Raw genomic sequence first — 18,197 nt, 5'->3', positions numbered from 1 at the left:
CACATTGTGTTGTAACACATGATAGCTTTAACTAAAAAAATTGAAATGTTTAACTTTAACGGTTAACGGTTAAAGTTAATGGTTAAATGTTCTTTTGATGCACTTTATAGTTTTTTATGATTTTTATAAAATTTTATAATATTTTATAAAAAATTTACGATTTCTATAAAAAAATTCTAATTTTTATATTTTTCAATAAAATTTAATAAATTTAATAATTTTATTGATTTTTATTTTTTATAATTTTTTACCATGTGTCACTCTGTGGCTGTGACACGAGGTGGCTTTAACTGAAAAAAATTAGAGGCAGTTAACTTTAACCGTAAAAAAACCTTTTTGATGCATTTTACAATTACCTAATTGAGAACAAAAAAATCAGGTGTTTAATTGCTTTTTTGAAAAATTTTGAAGATCTTTTTAATGCGTTTTGAAAGTTCAAGTACCCAATTAAGTGCAAGCAAAAGTATGGGCTTAATTTTTTTTTTTAAAGTTTAAGAATCTTTTTAATGTATTGAAAGTTTAAGTATCCAAATGAGTGCAAAAAAGAAGAATAAGGACTCAATTACTTTCTTTTCTTTTTTTAAGTTTAAAGGCTTTTTACAAGATATATTACATTTTCCTAAATATTTTGCAACTATTTTTTTCAAAAATAAGTATATTAAAGAAAGTTACAATTTTGGTGTAAAACATTTTTATTTAAATCAGGAGATGAAGATTTGAGGAAGAAAGGCCCCAAAATGAGTTATAGAAATCAGAATTTTCATTAAAAGAAGCATATCGTACCAATTTGAAATTGAGAATGCAATTTATTTTATTTTATCTTTTAAAGTTAACGTAAAATTTATAAAATTATAATAATTTGAGGAAACAAAACAAATTAAAGCATATGACGCTGTTGAACAAAAATAAAAATAAAATCAAGGAACGTGAAAAGACTACATCACCATATAATTTATGGTGTTTACTTCAATTAAGAAACCATATAGTGAATTGGGTATAAAAACGATAGGAATATAATTGATTTATTATTGTTGTTGAACGCCTTTTTATACCATTTTGCCTCTAAATTATTTGAGAAAGAAGAAACGATGAGAGGATTTCAAATGGTTACGGAAATTGTTTTTAGAGATGAAAGTCTTGTATAATATTTACTTTACATTACATGTCAATAAATCACACCACAATTTTCATTATGGTCCTCTAATCTCATTTTCTCACCCGCTCCCTCCTACCAAAAACAAACAAACAGTAGGCAAGAATGAAGGAAAACATATTGGAGAGAATACTAGATGATGCACATATGGATTTAGTCTGTCAGCTCAGCGAGGTTTGATAGAAGGAATAACGCCACTGATAAGATCACTCCCTGAAACATTCAATGTTGAAACATAGGAGGCGGAAGATGATGCTGATGATAGCAACTTGCCTGAATTTGGATACGAGGAAACCAAATCTGATGAAACCGATTCAGTTTCTGGCATCATTGTCAGTATGTACTCTAGCTGCTTTACCACATCCAACATTGATGGACGCTTCTCTGGCTTGTTGTGGCAACAACTCAAAGCTAGCCCTGCGAATCTCTCGATACATTCAGAGGGATAACACCCCATTCTACCATCTATTATTGACATCATCAAGCCGGACTGATGAGCAGTATTCACCTTAACACAGATTTCAGATTAACTTAATAAGTAGCTGTAACATCCACATCAACATTTACATTCACCAAATTTGTAAAATCTTGGAGCTTTCAGACAGGATTTTGCTAGGGATACAGAGAGAGAGCGCGCTGTGTAAGAGAGTACCTCACGGACAATGTTTCTGCCATGTGATATTGGTCGCATACCCGTCAACATCTCCAGGAAAACAACTCCAAGGCTATAAACATCACTTCTGTCAGTCAATTTATGGGTCAAAAAGTATTCTGGATCAAGGTAGCCCTGCACACCAGAGAGCAATCAATAGCACTGTGGTCACTAACATCTACGAGTTTATGTCTAAAAGAAGCAGATCCTATCCATTTGAGGTGTGCAACTGAAATGGTGAAACCTCTCCAAGAAGAAAAATATAAATTCCACTTCTGAGTTTATCACACCATATATTCAATAATTTTCTCATACCTGATTAATCTGACAAATTTCGCGTTTCATACTACGAGTCTTAAGTAGATAAAACATAATGGAATGCCTTTTAGTCATAGCAAGCTTACTGGTGTTCCCCGCACAACTGTGGACACATGATCTGGCACAGCTCCCTCGTCTTCCAGGGCTGGAGCTAAACGTGAGAGACCAAAATCAGCAACTTTTGCATTAAGTTTGGAGTCAAGAAGAATGTTGCTAGCTTTGATATCCCGGTGGAATACCGGAGGATGTGCTTCAGTATGGAGGTAAAGAATTCCCTTGGCCGAACCCAGTGCAATACGTAATCTCATTCCAAAATTTAGGCTTCTTTTAGATTTAGCTGCATATCATGTTTTACATTAATTTATGAGCTAAGAAGACATTTTGAAAGCATATCAAGTATCATCATAACATATATAGCGCCATAATATATATTCCAACTGTTTACAAGCTAAGTAGCCAATTAATGGCATCAAAAATGGTGACACTACACTACTAGTGCTGAACTTATAGCCCATCCAAACACTTTAGGATTTAAAAGCTGATGATAAGATTTGTTACAATTACCAATAACAGAGTAAAAATAGCAGATGCAAACAATTTGGTTCAAATAAGCAAACATTTCAAAAATCTGCTCCAAGCCAATAATGACCAAAGTCCTAAGTGCAATCTTTTATACACTAACACCAAAATTTCAACAGTATTTTCTTCTCTCCTTTTTTTTTCCCAGAACTATGAAGAAAATGAAAGAAGTGATAAGCATGCACATGATAAAACTTGAAAAGCAAGGACTACTGAAAATTACGTACCAGAAAGCCAGTCCCTCAAGGTACCATTGGGCAGGAACTCATATACCAACATCTGCAAATGGACCAACAACACAAGGATATGAATTTTATATCTAACTCGCACCTTATGTACCTAAAAACTAACTAATACACTGCTTGGAGACTTAAAATCCACACCCTAAGGACACAAAGAAATGCCACATGCACAGCCCAACCCACTCATGTAATTGACTTAATACAGGCATATAGTTATCAGAACCACAAAAAATATACCTGTTCCCCTTCTTCATCACAATATCCAACCAAGGAAACTAGATTTCGGTGATGCAGCCTTGACAAAAGCTTTATCTCTGTAAAAAATTCTTTTTGCCCCTGCAAAGATCCTTCTTCTGCACGTTTTATGGCAACAACTGTTTTGTCTGGTAAAGTGCCTTTATACACTCTTCCATACCCTCCTTGACCAACTTGACTTGAGCTGTTAAAGTTGTCAGTAGCAAGTGCCATTTCTTTAAATGTAAAGTATTTCACCCCACCAAGTCTCATAGAAACCTTTGTAGCTGCAAAGCATAATAAGATATTTGGACTAGACTCCTTTTGTGGTGATAGTTGGAGACTATATTATTGGGAAGATAATTCAAAGAGCATATTAAGGAGCTTACACAAACGTTTTCTTGACATTGCATGGTGGTTTCCTGCGTATCTTCTTGTTATTAGAATTGTTATTATAACAGACATTGCAACTGCACAGGCAACACCCCCGACCGCAACGGCTACCAAAATACCCTTACTAATACCTTGATTTTCATTCTCAAACTTCACTGAAGCAAATAACAAATCAAACAAGGCATTATTAATAATAATAAATTAAGAATAAAAGACAAGCCTGTTAAAGAAATATAATGCAGATATTTAAACCATCAACTAGCGTACTTAGTTATTCTTGGAATAAAACGATATGCATCCACCAGTTTCCTAGTTGCATTCTCACAGCGTTGCTTCTCTCAAGGAAACTGGATTTTGCCCAGATTGACTGCCTTGTTTTATACATAAGGATGTTCTAACAATCTTTATGATAATTTAACTTCTATATAACTAGAAAGTTCTGCCGTAAAAGTTTCAAGAATAAGAATGAATAAATTTGGCGGAACTTGTTTATTTCAGGTTACTAAAAAATAGCTTCCAAAGTACCACTTCAACCATGTCAACATAAATAAGAAAACATTATCCCATTAGTGCCAGAAGAACTGCAAGATGAAGTACATACTATCTGCATAAGGTCCGAGTAGAGTGAAATTGAGCAACTCATAGGGTCCAAACAAGGCACTACCAGGAAAAGTCCATGATGTATATATGTGTCTGATTCTCTGAACTTCGCTCACATTAAAAGTACTGGAGTGGTTAACATTGAGGCTAGGAAAAAGCTTCAAGTACATCCTTAGACGTGGTCCTTTCTCCCAAGAATATGTGTCAATTGACAGTTGATATCGGCTTAATTTCAATGAACTAGTCAAATACACCTCCAAAGGCTGGATGTATGGAGGAAAATAAGAAAAACTAGGGCTCTTCAGACGATATCCAATTCTGAGAGGTGCGGCACAGAAACACGGCAGAGGAGACGCTGGGACATATTCATAGAAATTGTCTGTGGGGCATGCTTGAATTGGGCAATTCGCTGTTGAGTAATTTAAGTTTGTAAGCATCTTATCCTCTCGAGGCTCAGATCCACAGAACAGGTTTACATTCAATAAGTTCGCATTTTTGCAGACAGGATTGCCTTCAAGCCTAAAGAAAAACTGCTAAAATAATAAGGATTTTGATAATAACTTTTTTTTTAAAAAAAAAGCATGAACAAGGATCCTCTATTAATGTGCCAATAAGTTCATTACAAACAAAAGGTAAGAACAAGAAATAAGAAAAGATTTGAAATCTTTTAGACAAGCAAGTGGGAAAAGCAGTGACAGATCCTGTCATTTTCAACTATGAGCCATTTTTTGTGTAGGTTGTATTTGACATGGAGTCAAGAAAGTTCTTTTGCAGTGCGTGTGTTAGTTTAACTTTTGGAATCTTGAAGAATGTATTAAGGATGCTATTTTACTATCTTAAAGATAACTCAGAGGTGCTCCAAAACATGGCCTACTTTATTGACATCGTAATCATCTAGTTGAGGTTAATTCCAATGCAGATTTGGTGGTTCCTCATTTGAGACGTACCACTCGGATATTGTTGTTTCTTGGAGGTAACTTCGTGTCTCGGTAGATGTTGACTATGATTCAGTGATAGCTAATTGTTGACAAAGTGAAAGCACTGTAATGACAGATTCTTAGGCATATTCTTCGGGATTTTGATTCATTTATTGTTCATAGTTTAGGTGACGTTATGTATATGTATATGTATATGTATATAGCGTGTAAATTGATTAGTAGAATACACAACAATATGATTCAGAATTTGCACAGAAGATTTATGCATGTAGGTGGTAAAATAACTGGAATGCACTCAAAGATTAATCAAAGAGTTCAAAAATGTTAATAAGAAAATTGAAGAAATGTTTATGGTCTAATAAATAATTTTGGAAAGGAAAAGAGGTCATTGCCCCCTCCCTCTATCCTTCCTTGAACCAAGGGCATGATAACCATTAAGTGTTAATTTTCTGAATCGAGTTGTTGACCAAGGCTAATGCATGAAACAAAAAAATAAGAAGTTTACCCCAAGGTAACATTCACTGGAGGATTTAGATGTCCTTGAATGCTTGAGAATGAATTGTTTCTAAGATCTCTGCATTTTGGAGGTGCAGACAAAGGGAAACTATTACCAATGCATTCTATTTCATAAGAGCAGTGCTTAAATGTGTAGGAAAACAAAGCTTTTCAAAGACATATAATGGTTTATAAAAAGTGAGTTCACTACTTTCAGATCTTACAGCTTAAGTCTAGCGCTAGTACTGAAGGACATGTTCTGCCAAATGTTGGTAGGAACAGGACCTGTCAGAAAATTATTCTTGAGTGATCTGCAATAAACCATCATTCAGATTCTAGACTAAGCAAATATATTCATCCATGAAATCCAAGAGCATCGTAATAGATATTTTAAGCATCATTCAACAACAGGAAATATTAGATATAGATTCTCACAGTTTCTGAAGTGAATGAAGGTCTGAGAAACTTCCAGGGATAGATCCTTTTAGCTGGTTATCTGAAAGATCACTGCAATACGAAGAAGTCATCTCTTACTGGGAATTGGTCTTCACTGCATTTTTATTGAATTATCAACAGAAGGTAATAGTACAAATTTCAACAGATCAATTTATCATTCAGTTTAACCATGAGGCAATTAGATTATCCAGATCAGAACAGGTAAAATTTTATAGGAGTTTATTTATTTATTGAAACAGAACGCTTGATAAGTTTAAATTAGCACTTCACTTACATGGTTGTCATATTCTCTGAAAGCTTATTTTCAGGTATGGGTCCAGCAAGATGGTTCCGGCTGAGATCCCTGCCACATGAATGCAGATACAAGAACAGGAGTTAAGTCTGGTGGCTGCAATGAGATGAAAATTTGCTTTATTGCATAAAGAGCAGCCATGCCCATGAAGGTAAATATTAAATACAAACAATAATTTAAAGAGTAACCCAGACATACAGATAGCTAAGGCTTGGGATCCTGCTAAGATCAGGAACAGCTCCCTGCAAACTGCAATTTCTGAGACTTCTGAAAGACACGAAGAAAGATAAAAAAAAAAGCATCAGTAGTCTTCAGCAGATTGGTGCCAAAACATATTGCTTGTACAGTTTATTCCATGGTATCAAATACAAAATCTAGACAGAATTAAACATTGAAGAGTTAATTAGGTATACATTATATTCAACACTGGGATTGATGTATTTCTATCTCAATGGCAAGTCCATGGTCTTTATGACCCTTTTAGTTAATTAGTGACATAACAATCACTACCTTTAAAAGCTTAAACGTTTATACCTCACTAGGATTAAGTAAAAGGTTTACTAACACTCACAATTTCACTAATCTAGAAAAGTTCCTGTAAGAAGCTGGAATAACAGATCCACTGAAGTCATTGTTATCGAGCTGACTGCAGAAATGAAGAAAACAGTTAATGCCAGTACAACTAACACATACATAAGAAAATGAAATATGTATGCCTTATCAAAGTTTGCCACTTAAGATTTTGGTGACAAACACTTAGCTTGGTACAAAAAAGGTATAACATCAATAAAGAAACAAATTAAACCTGGAAGATAATGTCAATAACTAAAGCACATAATGAGGAAGATGATTGTAGGGAAGAAAAATACAGAATGCGCAAGTTTGGCAAGTTCGAGAATTCTGGAGGAAGATATCCAGATAAGTTATTATTATCCAAAAGCCTGAAAACAATCAAAATTTTATATCACCAATAACTCACCAGATTACAAAAACAAATAAATAAATATGGATAACAATGCAAAAGAAAAGAAAAATGCATATGAATGAGAGCCTATGTTATATGAACTTACAAGTGAAGCAAAGTGAATATCTGAGATAACTCTGGAGGAATTTGGCCTGCAAGGGAGTTGTTGTTGAGGTGGCTGCACATTACAAACCAGCATGTAAAACAAGTAGAAAATTGTTTGTCTCCTACTTAAGCTGTGTAGAAATATACAAGTTAGTTTAGTTAGTTATAAATGAGTTAAACAGCTAAGCTAGTTATGCCTATATATAATATAGCTTAGAGATAATTAACTAAGAATGTATAGAATTCTTTTCTTTGAATTTCTCTCACCTTTGTACAACTTTATTCATCCATATGGTGAATATTAACAAGCTGAAACACATTTAAATGTTTATGTCCATGTAAAGTAGAAATGGCATTTAGCTTGCAGGTTCACTTACAGGTGTCTCACACTGCTCATGTTGGCAAAGGTTTTCGGTATTTGACCAGAAATGTTGTTCTGATCTAGTTGAAGTCTACTCAGATTTGAGAGGTAGCCAAGTTCATCTGGCAAAGAACCATATAATTTGTTTCCGTTCAAGAGTCTGCATAAAGAATGCCATATAGAAAGTCAAAACTAACAAATATCATGTTTTTCTCTTTATTTTTGGACAACCACTTCATCTTCAAACTCAAAGAGCCTTTCATTTATATATTTTAACAACTTTAAATGGATCTTTGCACCATATAAAATTGATCTTAGGCTGAGAAACTTATTATTACCTCATATTTCTTTATTGAAGAAGAAGAAGGAATAAGAAAAATCCAACTTACAGGAGTCTTAAGGTAGAGATATGTCCTATCTCCTTCGGTATACTACCAGTCAATTCATTCCACATGAAATCTCTTCCACAAACAAAAAGAGAAAAGGAGTTAGCTCTACTGGAAATTATGTATCAAAAACATTTAAGATATAACAAACTCACAGTATTTTGAGGTGAGAAAGTTGGCCAAGTTCAGGCGCTAAAGTTCCAGAGAGATTCATATTTAGTAGCTGACTGCAATAATTATATATAGCAGACAGCATTAAGGACAAGCAGCAAAATTTTCCAGAATCAACAAAATGAAAAACGATTGAAAAGTGGAGCAGCAACCCTATCACAAGTCGATGTAGAGAATGCAAAGAGTGGTAAGAGAAAACGTACAGTTCCTGAACATGCAAATATCCATCCTTCCCAAGATTATGAAAACATAGAATTCCAGTCCAGTTGGATGTGCAAGGATCCCCTTTGTCCCAATTTCTGACATTGTTCTTTGGATCAACCAATTGCTTCTTCACTGCTAGTAATGCGCTAACTGCAATTATATATAAAAATGTTCTGACTTCAACCCATAAAGGAAATTGATAAATAGGGCTTCAAAAAAGCGAAATTTTCACGCCAAAACATGCGTAGATGCAGAAGCAGTATGCATCACCCTTATCCAATAACAATATCCTGAATTCTAAATAAGAAATAAAGTTCATATTACTAATCCAGTCATTTCTATCATTGTTAGATACTTCATCCAGCAAATGGTAAAGATTTAGGTTCAGATTAGTAGTGTTAATTAGAAGTGGAAACGAGAATGATATATGGAATTCAAACCTTCGGAAGGATGGGTAATGGGAGCAGGTGCAGGTGCAACAAGGAGCAGGAGACAACAACAGCAGAAGCTGAGGGCCAATATGTATCCTCTCCAAATCATCTCCAAGTTGACACACAACTTCAAAAACAAATTTCAATCAAATTATTGATGAGAAGAGGGAAAGAGGAAAGTGACAAAAAGGAATGGCTGTTGACTGAATCAGCTCATCCATATTTTCAGAAATCAAATCAGTCATCAACGGCTTCCGACGAACATTTACAAGTAGAGTTTGGTGGGAATAAAATAAAGTCAACAACTTCGCTTTTTTCTCTTACCTGCTGCTATGCTAATGCCCCTCCGATCAACAATCACAAGTAGAGTTTGGTGGGAATTTGTCAACCTTTGAAAACCAACGCTTTGATTTCGAGTGCCTACAATTTTATTCATGTGCGCATAATGGATACAATAAAAAAATCAATTGAGAAAGTATGACTTATGCCGTCTTTGGAAACTGAAAAGAAAATGCTTTTTCACTTGCTAATTTTTTTTTCTTTTTTTTTTCTTAGAGTTTGAACTTAGAAGTTTGTATATTTATCTTTTCTCATGGTTGAGATAGACATTATTACCGTTTAAAGGTATATTTGAATTTACAATGGTGTCGTAAAACTGAGTGACTTACGAATTTCATTTGGCATGTGAGCATGGAGACATCACCCGAAAAGTTGGATCGCATTGCAACTCAAGGTCCTAGTTGACGGCAACTATATGGTCTCTAGTTGAAATGTAACTATCGCTTCAATTTTACAAAGGTTGTACTATCAATGGATGGAGCATAAATGGGGCCCCATTTGACAGTGGTTATGCGGGCATGGCAATGAGTTTCTCATGATCAGGGGAGCTTGCTATAAACCACCAAAATAGAGCTACGATGAAGAAAAATGCAGTGGCGTTTTAATATAAACAAGTAATTTTTTTTGTCCATGTCCACAAAATTACTTGATTTTACTAAAGTGCCATTGCGTTTTCCTCCCTCGCACTTCTATTCCGGAGGTATATAGCATCCTCCTTTGATGATGGAAAAAATCATTGTCGTGTCAGCATAACCACCATCAACTAGGGCCAAAGTTATGCTCTATCCCTTGGCAGCATAAACTTTGTAAACTTGAAGCCTTAGTTACACTTGAACCCGAGATGATATAATCACCGTCAACTTGGATCTCGAGTTGCATTGCGATCTTGGATTCTTGAGTGATGGCTCCATGCTCATATGGCAGGTGAAATTTGTAGGTCACTCGACTCCACAACATCACCATGAACCCAAACATAACTTAAAACTAAGATGATGTCTCACTTAAAGCGAAAGAAATAAATCTTTAAACCCGAAAATTTCAATACTCAAAAGTAAGAAAAAATAATTTAAAGATGTGGGTGAGTAGATTTAGCATTAGTGCATTTATATAAGGAATGGGCAAGGTAAAAAGGACAATTTTTTAATCCCGAGAATCTTGAATTGTAATGTATTAAATTTATCCCGAAAATATCGGGTTGGAGGGTCTTAAATGCACTAGCAATCAAGCATGGTTGGGGGTTGAAACCCCTAGAGACAAAACACCTCCGGCAACAGGCGTTTTTGATTGAAAATTGTAATGAAAACACTTCCAGCAGGGGGCGTTTTCTCTCTACATGTCTAACTAGAAAACGCTTATAGCATGATGCATTTTCACTACAAGTCTGACATGCCAATGGAAAATGCCTCCTGCAGAGGGTGTTTTCTCTCTGGGGGTTTCATCAACCCGGGATGAAATTCATGATTCTTGAAAAACGCACCTACGGGGGAGCATTTCCACCCCACAAATTTCATGTTCGTCTATGTAAGAGCTTTATAGAAAGAGTGTAATACAAACATTTAGTTTTCCATACCAAAATTTGAAGCAGGTTGTTGAAGGATACTTGGCATTAGCAATCAACATTGTCGTGCAAGCTTGAATTTCATTCCTACGTTGTTGTCGAAGCAAAGGTAATTCGTTAAGTTACGTGTCGGTTTATGGTTTTGGATGATGATAACTATATTTTTTTACTATTTCCTCGATTTTAAACATGTGGGTTAAACTATTTTGTCGAAGATGAGTAGACGAGTTAGAGTTGTTATCCATTACAATGGTCAAATTCGTGAGATCGAAATTGGCCTCGTTTTTGTATCAGTGCAATCCAAAGATTTGGCATTCAACTGTGGCCTAACATTGAAAGAGCTTCGGACAAAAATTAGGCACAAAGTGGGGATTCGGAGAAGAATTTCGAGCCTCAAATGTAGATAACTCTTGTTATATGACCCCATTAGATATGTCATCTTTGAGATCAGGAGGGACAACGATTTAGAATAGGTGACCAAATCCCATTGTTCTAGTAAGAATTTTGTACTAGAGTTATATGTTGACTTCGTCGAAGAGGACGAATGTGGCCTAAACTTGATAGCACTGTGTCCACCAAATTCTACTCCAGATCAAGAAATTGAAAGTCTTACCACACGGCTGTGCGGTGGATTCACATCATTGCTGCAAAGCTCATACCAAGACTAGTAGTAATCATCATCAATGGAGAGGCATTTATCGGTTTTGCTCCTCGATGCCAATTTTAGGGGACAGTCAGGTTTATTTGGTCACCGGGCCTACGACACATCCGCCCTAGATTCTGTTAGTGCGTTTGATTTTAACTTTGATACACTGATGTTCAACACTAGTAACATTCACGCAGGTACGTCATTAAGCTACTGGGTGGGCCAAACAAAAGTGATTTTGAGGTTGACATCAACTTTATAAGAATGGATGGTCTACTCCTGACAACCTCAACCGGCGAGGGCACATCCCGCCTTGGATTTGTAGACAGGGTTGATAACGAAGAGGTAGAAAATTATTGCGTGACAGATAATGACACGGTAGAGGAGGCCATACCGGATGGTGTGAAAATTGTAGTGATTTCAGAATCGGATCCCATTCCTACTGAACTGAAAGATGGTGGACATCGCTTAATGGGATGACCCGGGTTTCACAGTGTATAAACCTCCACCTCACATGCATACGGTCGATATTATTGTTGGCGATGGTTTTAGAATTCTCAGACTTCCCTTATAGAAGACCAGGGTATGCGACTTCGTCTCTACATTTCAACCATTTAGAGGTTGGGATGGAGTTTGACTTCAAAGATGCTTTTGTGGCCATAGTCAAGCGGTACAACATACAGCTCGCAATCAAACAGTGCTAGGAATAAATGAACCATACTGGCCGAGAGGTTGCACGACAATCGAGTCTTTGTGTGCATGTGGAGTAGATGTCGATCCTTCCGCGACATTTCCTCCTGACCTAGTATTGATGGGCCCTCGTCTTGTCCTCCTACAGCGATGTTGCCTACTCCTTTTTGAAACCGACAGTAGATACGGCTTCTCATGTTGCCTGAACCAATCCATGTAATCCAAAGATGTCGCTAACTCCAGCGTGAGAAACAATTCACGCGTTGGCAATTAATCGTACTTGTGCCAAAATTCGATATACTTCTTGTGGAATGTTGTCCAATCTTCTTCAAGTCTCCCCCGTATGTCGATCTTGCGCAGGTCATCGAGCTCTTGAGGTTGCGGCGGAATATGTTGTGTACACCAGATTTGCCGCATCACCTGGTCGGATTTGTGCATCTCGACCATTGCAAAAACGATTAATGACACTTTCACGTGCTAGATGTTGCAGTTGGCTAAAAATTCGTTTGAGATGCATTCTTGAATCCTTGTATTCGCGTATGGCATCCATACGAACTGTAGTACGAATTTATAAATTTTAACATGTGCCTAATATTTAATTTCAAATGCTGGAATAAAAAATCGATAACTTTGAAATTCATAAGCTAACCTCCTCTTCTATTTGTTGATCTAAAGCTAATCGAATGTCTTTGAGCTCGGTCGGTATATTGCTGTGTCTCGCGGGGTTGTTCCACCTATTTAAAAAATATGTTATTTCAAAATCACAACAATGAAAATTCCAATATGGTAAAAATATTATCAAATAAATTTTACCATGTTACGAGTGGGAATACATAAGGGACTTGCACTCGAGGGCGTAAAAATGGTAGTCGATACCATGCCCACGATTGAAAAAGGAGCATGCAACTGCCTATTTTAGCTTTTTTCGGTATCGTCGCTTGATACATTTCTCGATACAATATTGCCAGCACCACCGATCCCCAATTAAGTTGTCCTGCTTCTTTCAAGTCGGCTTGTAGTAGTAGAAACCTTAAATGAACCAAATTGTGAGATTTATCTGGCATTAGCAGACCCTCAATCAACCTCAAGATGAATGAGTGCGTGAATTGTTCCTTTTCAACTCGCTCGTTGAAGTCTCGATAGTTTGGAAGTTGTCCTCCAACCATCTTATCTCGATCTGGCTACCCCTAAACCTATTCGACACCTTCCCTAATAGTTGGTCGCATGTTGCACTCCAATCGGCACTAACAACTAGCCTTGTAATGACATCCCCGTCGACCGGTAGACCGAGTTGTAAACTGATGTCCTCGAGTGTAATTGTACACTGATCACATGAAAGATGGAACGTGTGGGCCTCCAGTCTCCATCTCTTGACTAAAGCACTGATGAGTGGGGGATCCAATTTAGTCCTCCCGAGAATATGAGCCGCGTATAAAAAGCCTGCATATCGCAAGTGTCCATGAATGACCTCTGGTGCACCTTCGTTTAAGTTGTTTATGCATGTCTCCAAAATTCGATCTTCGGGCTGAGTATATAAACATAAAAAATTACTAATCTAAACAACATAATAATTAACTATTTAAAATTAAATCATTAAATAATTTTTCTTAACATCATAATAATTAACTATTTAAAATTAAATCATTAAATAATTTTTCTTAACATCATAATAATTAACTAATTAATATTAAATAATTTAATAATATTTTATTACCATTTGTAATTGAATGCCAAAGATGTGCTTGTCATCCAAACGAATAATTTAGAATAAAAAATCGAGAATTGACAATTGAGAATAACAAATCGAGAACAAGAAATTGAGAATCAAATTGTGAAAATTGAGAGTTGAGCGTTAAGAGTTGAGTTGAAAATAATGAGAGTTGGAGGGAAAAATCTAGCTGTTGGAGTCCCATAATCGTTGGGACGCTATAGCCGTTAGAATTTTTGCCTGTTAGAAAATGTTACCATTGAATAGAAAACACATCCTATAGAGTACGCTTTCTTTTCTATATTCAAAAACAACGTAGATCTATAAATTTTCAAAAAAAAAAAAGACATAGTTTCTCAATTGATTTTTTTGCAACATATTTACATAATTTTTCCAAAAAGTATATTTTCAATTAAAATAAAAATTATCTTCAAAGTAGACCTTTCCAAGCACTGGGTACCCCGTCCGACCCGACTTGAATCGAATTTGGACAAAAGTTTTTGTACCCTTGGGCCGACCAGACTTAATTTAAATTTTAAATAATAAAAAATATTTTTAATATTTAAATATATAAAATACCAATTAAAATGTTTTATTAATTTTTTAACAGTAAAATTAACTTTTTGGACAAGTTAGGCCGGCTAAAAAATAATCTGGGCATGAAATTTGTCTAAAATTGAACCTCAACCCAACCCATGAGCAACTATTTCAAAGTGTGAAATCTTGATTATTTAATGTGTAGACGAGATATTTGAACTTTTATTTGAGTTTGATTAAAAAAAAAACAAAAAATTTGACTTAGCACCATCAAGGTCATTGTATTAAAAGTTATATTATATTTTGCCCCATCTACTAAAACAGAGTAAATTAGTCCATGTATGTTAAACCAAAGAGCAAATTGAACATTTCTATTAAAAAATTTCATTCTTTTTTACTATTAAAAACTAATATGACCGATGAATAATCAAACAATGACGCTTAGCGTGCCACATGTATCTCATATTGATGTACAAGAATCAATTTTTAACAGTAAAAATAGATAAAATTTTTAACAAAAACATCAATTTACTCTTTAATCTAGCATATAGAGACCAATTTACCCATTTTTTGAGTGAGGGACTAAAATGAAATCTAATTCTTAATACAAGGGCCTTCATGATACTTATAAGTAATTTACAAATTTAATGGAGCTTTTCTATATTTAATATATATTACTTTTATTTAGTATAAAGGTTTTCAATTTAAACACAAATAACTGAACTTAAAATCAAGAAAAAAATTGAACTCAAATTTTACTTGATAAACTAACCGATTAGAACAATTTAATGTATGTTTTTTTCTGAAATAAACACAACATTCAAACTACAACTTAAATCCTAACTCATATCAAACCTTCAATTTCTTACAACTTTGACTCAATTTAACTAGATTATATCTCAAAGGTTATATCGGTAATAATTAGTGACCAAGAAGAATATATGCCGTGAGTTATAAGTATCATACATTCAAACCAGTAAAGAAGAATATATACTTACGCATTTTCAGCATTTAAAACAAAAACCACCCCACATGCATTGAGTGGTCTAATTGTGAGTGATAAGATACTATATAAAATACCCCTTCCCAACATGATTTGTAATGTCAAATGTATGATTAATGTCCCAATCCAAGCCCCCCATTTGAGCTCTGAGAGCCGAACCAACATGATCAAACCACTTCTTGGAGTTGAAGTAACAAGTGGTTCTTCTCGTAATTGAAACGGCAATCAATACCTTGGATACCAAAACATACCCTTAATGCCCTCAGGATCGGGTTCAAAACCCAAGTTCCGATAGAACTCCACAACTGCAACCAATTACTTTAATCAAGTCAACTACTTTATTGGAGTTCAATTTCATGGCATCCAAATTACTTTTAAAGGGCGTCATACCTTGACTGTCCGCAAAAAGTGTTATATTACCAATATCTCTCTGTAGAAGGGTCCTTATCATCTTTTCAACCATGGCCTTACCAAGGCCTTGGCCCTGCATTGCATGCATAACATAAGAAAACAACATTGATGATTGCATGAAATAATTATGTAACTTCACACAGCTCTTTTCCCTCCTTTCTTTGCCTACTCCCAAGTACCTGATAGCTAGGATCAACAAGAACATCCCAGATTGTAGCATTGAATGCATGGTCAGATGTAGCACGAGCCATTCCAATTAGCCTCTTTTGCTCATTCCCTTCTGTCAAATAACTTCCCCAAGTACACTAAGATGTTTATCAATAACTTTAGGAATAGAAATATGGTCAAATTCATTTCTGACAAAAACAAAACCAGTCATTTCTACATTAACCGCATACCTGAACCAGGCAATTTCTTAACGGAATGCAATGCTGCAACCATGTAACTATTTTTTAAAGCCGCTGCTAGTTTTGACAATGGTCTCCTCGGCCAGCCAACCTATTAAAAAGCAAGTTAATAAATCCAAATTCTATAATGCGTGTGCTGCGTACAGCATAACTCAAAAGCAACAAACATGGGCCATCGGACGTTATCTGGAAACATGCAGCAAAAGATCCTTACCTTATCACATAGGGCTTGAAGCTCGTAGACATCCACATCTCCTCCAGAAGAGAATATTATTTGTTCAACTTCACCATCTAGTTGAGACTTTTCAACAAGCACAAATTCATCAGGTAAGGGTTCTTCCTCTTCTTCAAGTGTAGAGGGTGGTTCAACGATTTGTGTTGTGTTGTTCTTCAAAATCCTGGGACAAGAAGCAAAGCAGAAGCTTTCTCCAATGAGACTAGAGAAATGAAGGAGCATTTCACCTACAACTCTTTTTACTACAATCATACAATTGTCCAATCACAGAACAGTCCGCCACTTATAAGTGTAATCTTCATACTGAACCCTATACACTTAGGATAGTGCGATATTTCAAGGTGATTTCCTCCTGAGAAATGAAGCAAATGGTGTTGGTTCTCCTGGTACTACGGCTTAAAATCATGTCAGCTGGTAAATTGAGGAAAAATTAAACAAAAGATTAGATTTGGGATCAAAATCTAGGGTGCCCCAAGGCCCGAGGCCTCAATGGCTGCCTGGAAGCAATTTTAAATAAGACTACAACCTAAATACGTAACATTTAACAGAAAGTTGAGAGAAACAGAGAGAAGCACAACAATCTAAGATTACCAATCTCAGCATGCTAAAGTCCAGGGTTCAAAACAACAAATAAATGAGAGTACCCAGATCTGATGGACTCCCAAAAGCTAGACTTGAGTCGGCATCCCTTAATCTTTCTGCTTGCTGCAAAAATAAAACACAAGTGTAACCCACAAGAACAACAATAGAAAAAGAATAACTTTCCGAAATATGAATCTAAATGAAACAAAAAGCTTCAAAAACCTGGGAACCAAAAGAGAAAGGCAAAAGGAAAACAGACATGGGGCAGAAGTAAATACCTCTCCAAAATAGATTTGGGTTTAGATTGTGAGGAGATATAAGCTGATCAGATACATGGAAATGCCAGTCATTGGAAAGAATTGGGCATCTGCAAAAGAAATTGAAACCCCATAAAATTTTTTTCAATTGACAACTTATTAAAGAGAGTTCTTACAGAGAAGACGGCGCAGCCACGTTGTGAGTAAGCATATCTTTTGGTTTGTGTGTTTTGGTTATGGATAGCTAGCTATAGGACGGTTTAGTTTACTTTCTGGTTTTCCTTTCCGGTCTGGTTGGTCGAGTCGACATTCTCATACTTAGAGACACAGACACCACATATTACGAGTCTTCAAACATGACTCGAATTAATTAAAATTATAAAAATTTTAATTGTTAATGGAGGAGAAATTCTTTTATAAATTTTAATCTACTGAATTAATTTAATTCCATTGAATTACTCGAAATTTTTATATGTTTTTATTTTGTTTAAATAAGTTTAAAACAAAAATAAATATTATTGCAAATTTTTTTGCTTTTAATTAGAAAAGAAGAAGCAGAAACAACAAATAATACAACAATTCTAATTTAAAATCATCATAACAAACACTACATTACAAACAAAAAGTTTGAGACTTGAGTAATGAAGTAAAATAATTAAGTTATATATATATATATATATATATGTATATATTTGAAGAAGTCAAGAAAAATAGAAGATGGTCTAGTGTCGAGGCGCATCCACCCAAACCTTGTTTTGAGTCTGACAAATGGAAAGAAAAATATATACGTAATAGTTCGTTTTTCAGTGGTATCAGAAACTGTGATTTCTGAATCCCATTTTCTGATGAT

The 18,197-nt window shown here is 35.3% G+C and overlaps 2 protein-coding genes across 5 annotated transcripts; both read right to left on the bottom strand.

The window, feature by feature from the left end:
- Positions 1-1,107: 1,107 nt before the first annotated feature.
- Positions 1,108-9,456, bottom strand: LOC105793934 (probable LRR receptor-like serine/threonine-protein kinase At1g06840). Of its 3 annotated transcripts, XM_012622846.2 has the most exons (21): positions 9,299-9,456; positions 8,984-9,101; positions 8,543-8,693; positions 8,324-8,395; positions 8,172-8,243; positions 7,799-7,942; positions 7,423-7,494; positions 7,222-7,293; positions 6,924-6,998; positions 6,551-6,619; positions 6,335-6,403; positions 6,040-6,111; positions 5,829-5,915; positions 5,615-5,683; positions 4,173-4,690; positions 3,568-3,726; positions 3,182-3,465; positions 2,930-2,981; positions 2,210-2,460; positions 1,806-1,940; positions 1,108-1,661 (listed from the first exon to the last, which is right to left on the bottom strand). In XM_012622846.2, exons 2-21 carry the CDS (start codon positions 9,081-9,083, stop codon positions 1,320-1,322), a joined length of 2,865 nt encoding a protein of 954 aa, XP_012478300.1. In that variant the 5' UTR covers positions 9,084-9,101; positions 9,299-9,456; the 3' UTR covers positions 1,108-1,319. The 3 variants fall into 3 exon arrangements, 2 of the variants coding, with proteins under 2 accessions (XP_012478300.1, XP_012478301.1); XM_012622847.2 differs by lacking the exon at positions 9,299-9,456 and having other exon boundaries at positions 4,236-4,690; positions 8,984-9,292; XR_001133644.2 differs by lacking the exons at positions 1,108-1,661; positions 9,299-9,456 and having other exon boundaries at positions 2,121-2,460; positions 8,984-9,292.
- A 5,938-nt stretch (positions 9,457-15,394) lies between these two features.
- LOC105793933 (histone acetyltransferase TAP1) lies at positions 15,395-17,691 on the bottom strand. 2 transcript variants are annotated; one of them, XM_012622844.2, is made up of 8 exons: positions 17,524-17,691; positions 17,369-17,457; positions 17,153-17,213; positions 16,488-16,671; positions 16,265-16,364; positions 16,046-16,146; positions 15,846-15,939; positions 15,395-15,760 (listed from the first exon to the last, which is right to left on the bottom strand). In XM_012622844.2, the coding sequence occupies exons 1-8, from the start codon at positions 17,556-17,558 to the stop codon at positions 15,681-15,683; spliced, it is 744 nt and encodes a 247-aa protein (XP_012478298.1). In that variant the 5' UTR covers positions 17,559-17,691; the 3' UTR covers positions 15,395-15,680. The 2 variants fall into 2 exon arrangements, with proteins under 2 accessions (XP_012478298.1, XP_012478299.1); XM_012622845.2 differs by having other exon boundaries at positions 16,046-16,143.
- Positions 17,692-18,197: the final 506 nt, after the last annotated feature.

The sequence above is a fragment of the Gossypium raimondii genome, chromosome 3, assembly GCF_025698545.1.
Source record: "Gossypium raimondii isolate GPD5lz chromosome 3, ASM2569854v1, whole genome shotgun sequence".
Classification (NCBI taxonomy): Eukaryota; Viridiplantae; Streptophyta; class Magnoliopsida; order Malvales; family Malvaceae; genus Gossypium; species Gossypium raimondii.
Note: the sequence above shows the minus strand (reverse complement) of the source record. Positions and strands in the feature narration are given on the sequence as shown.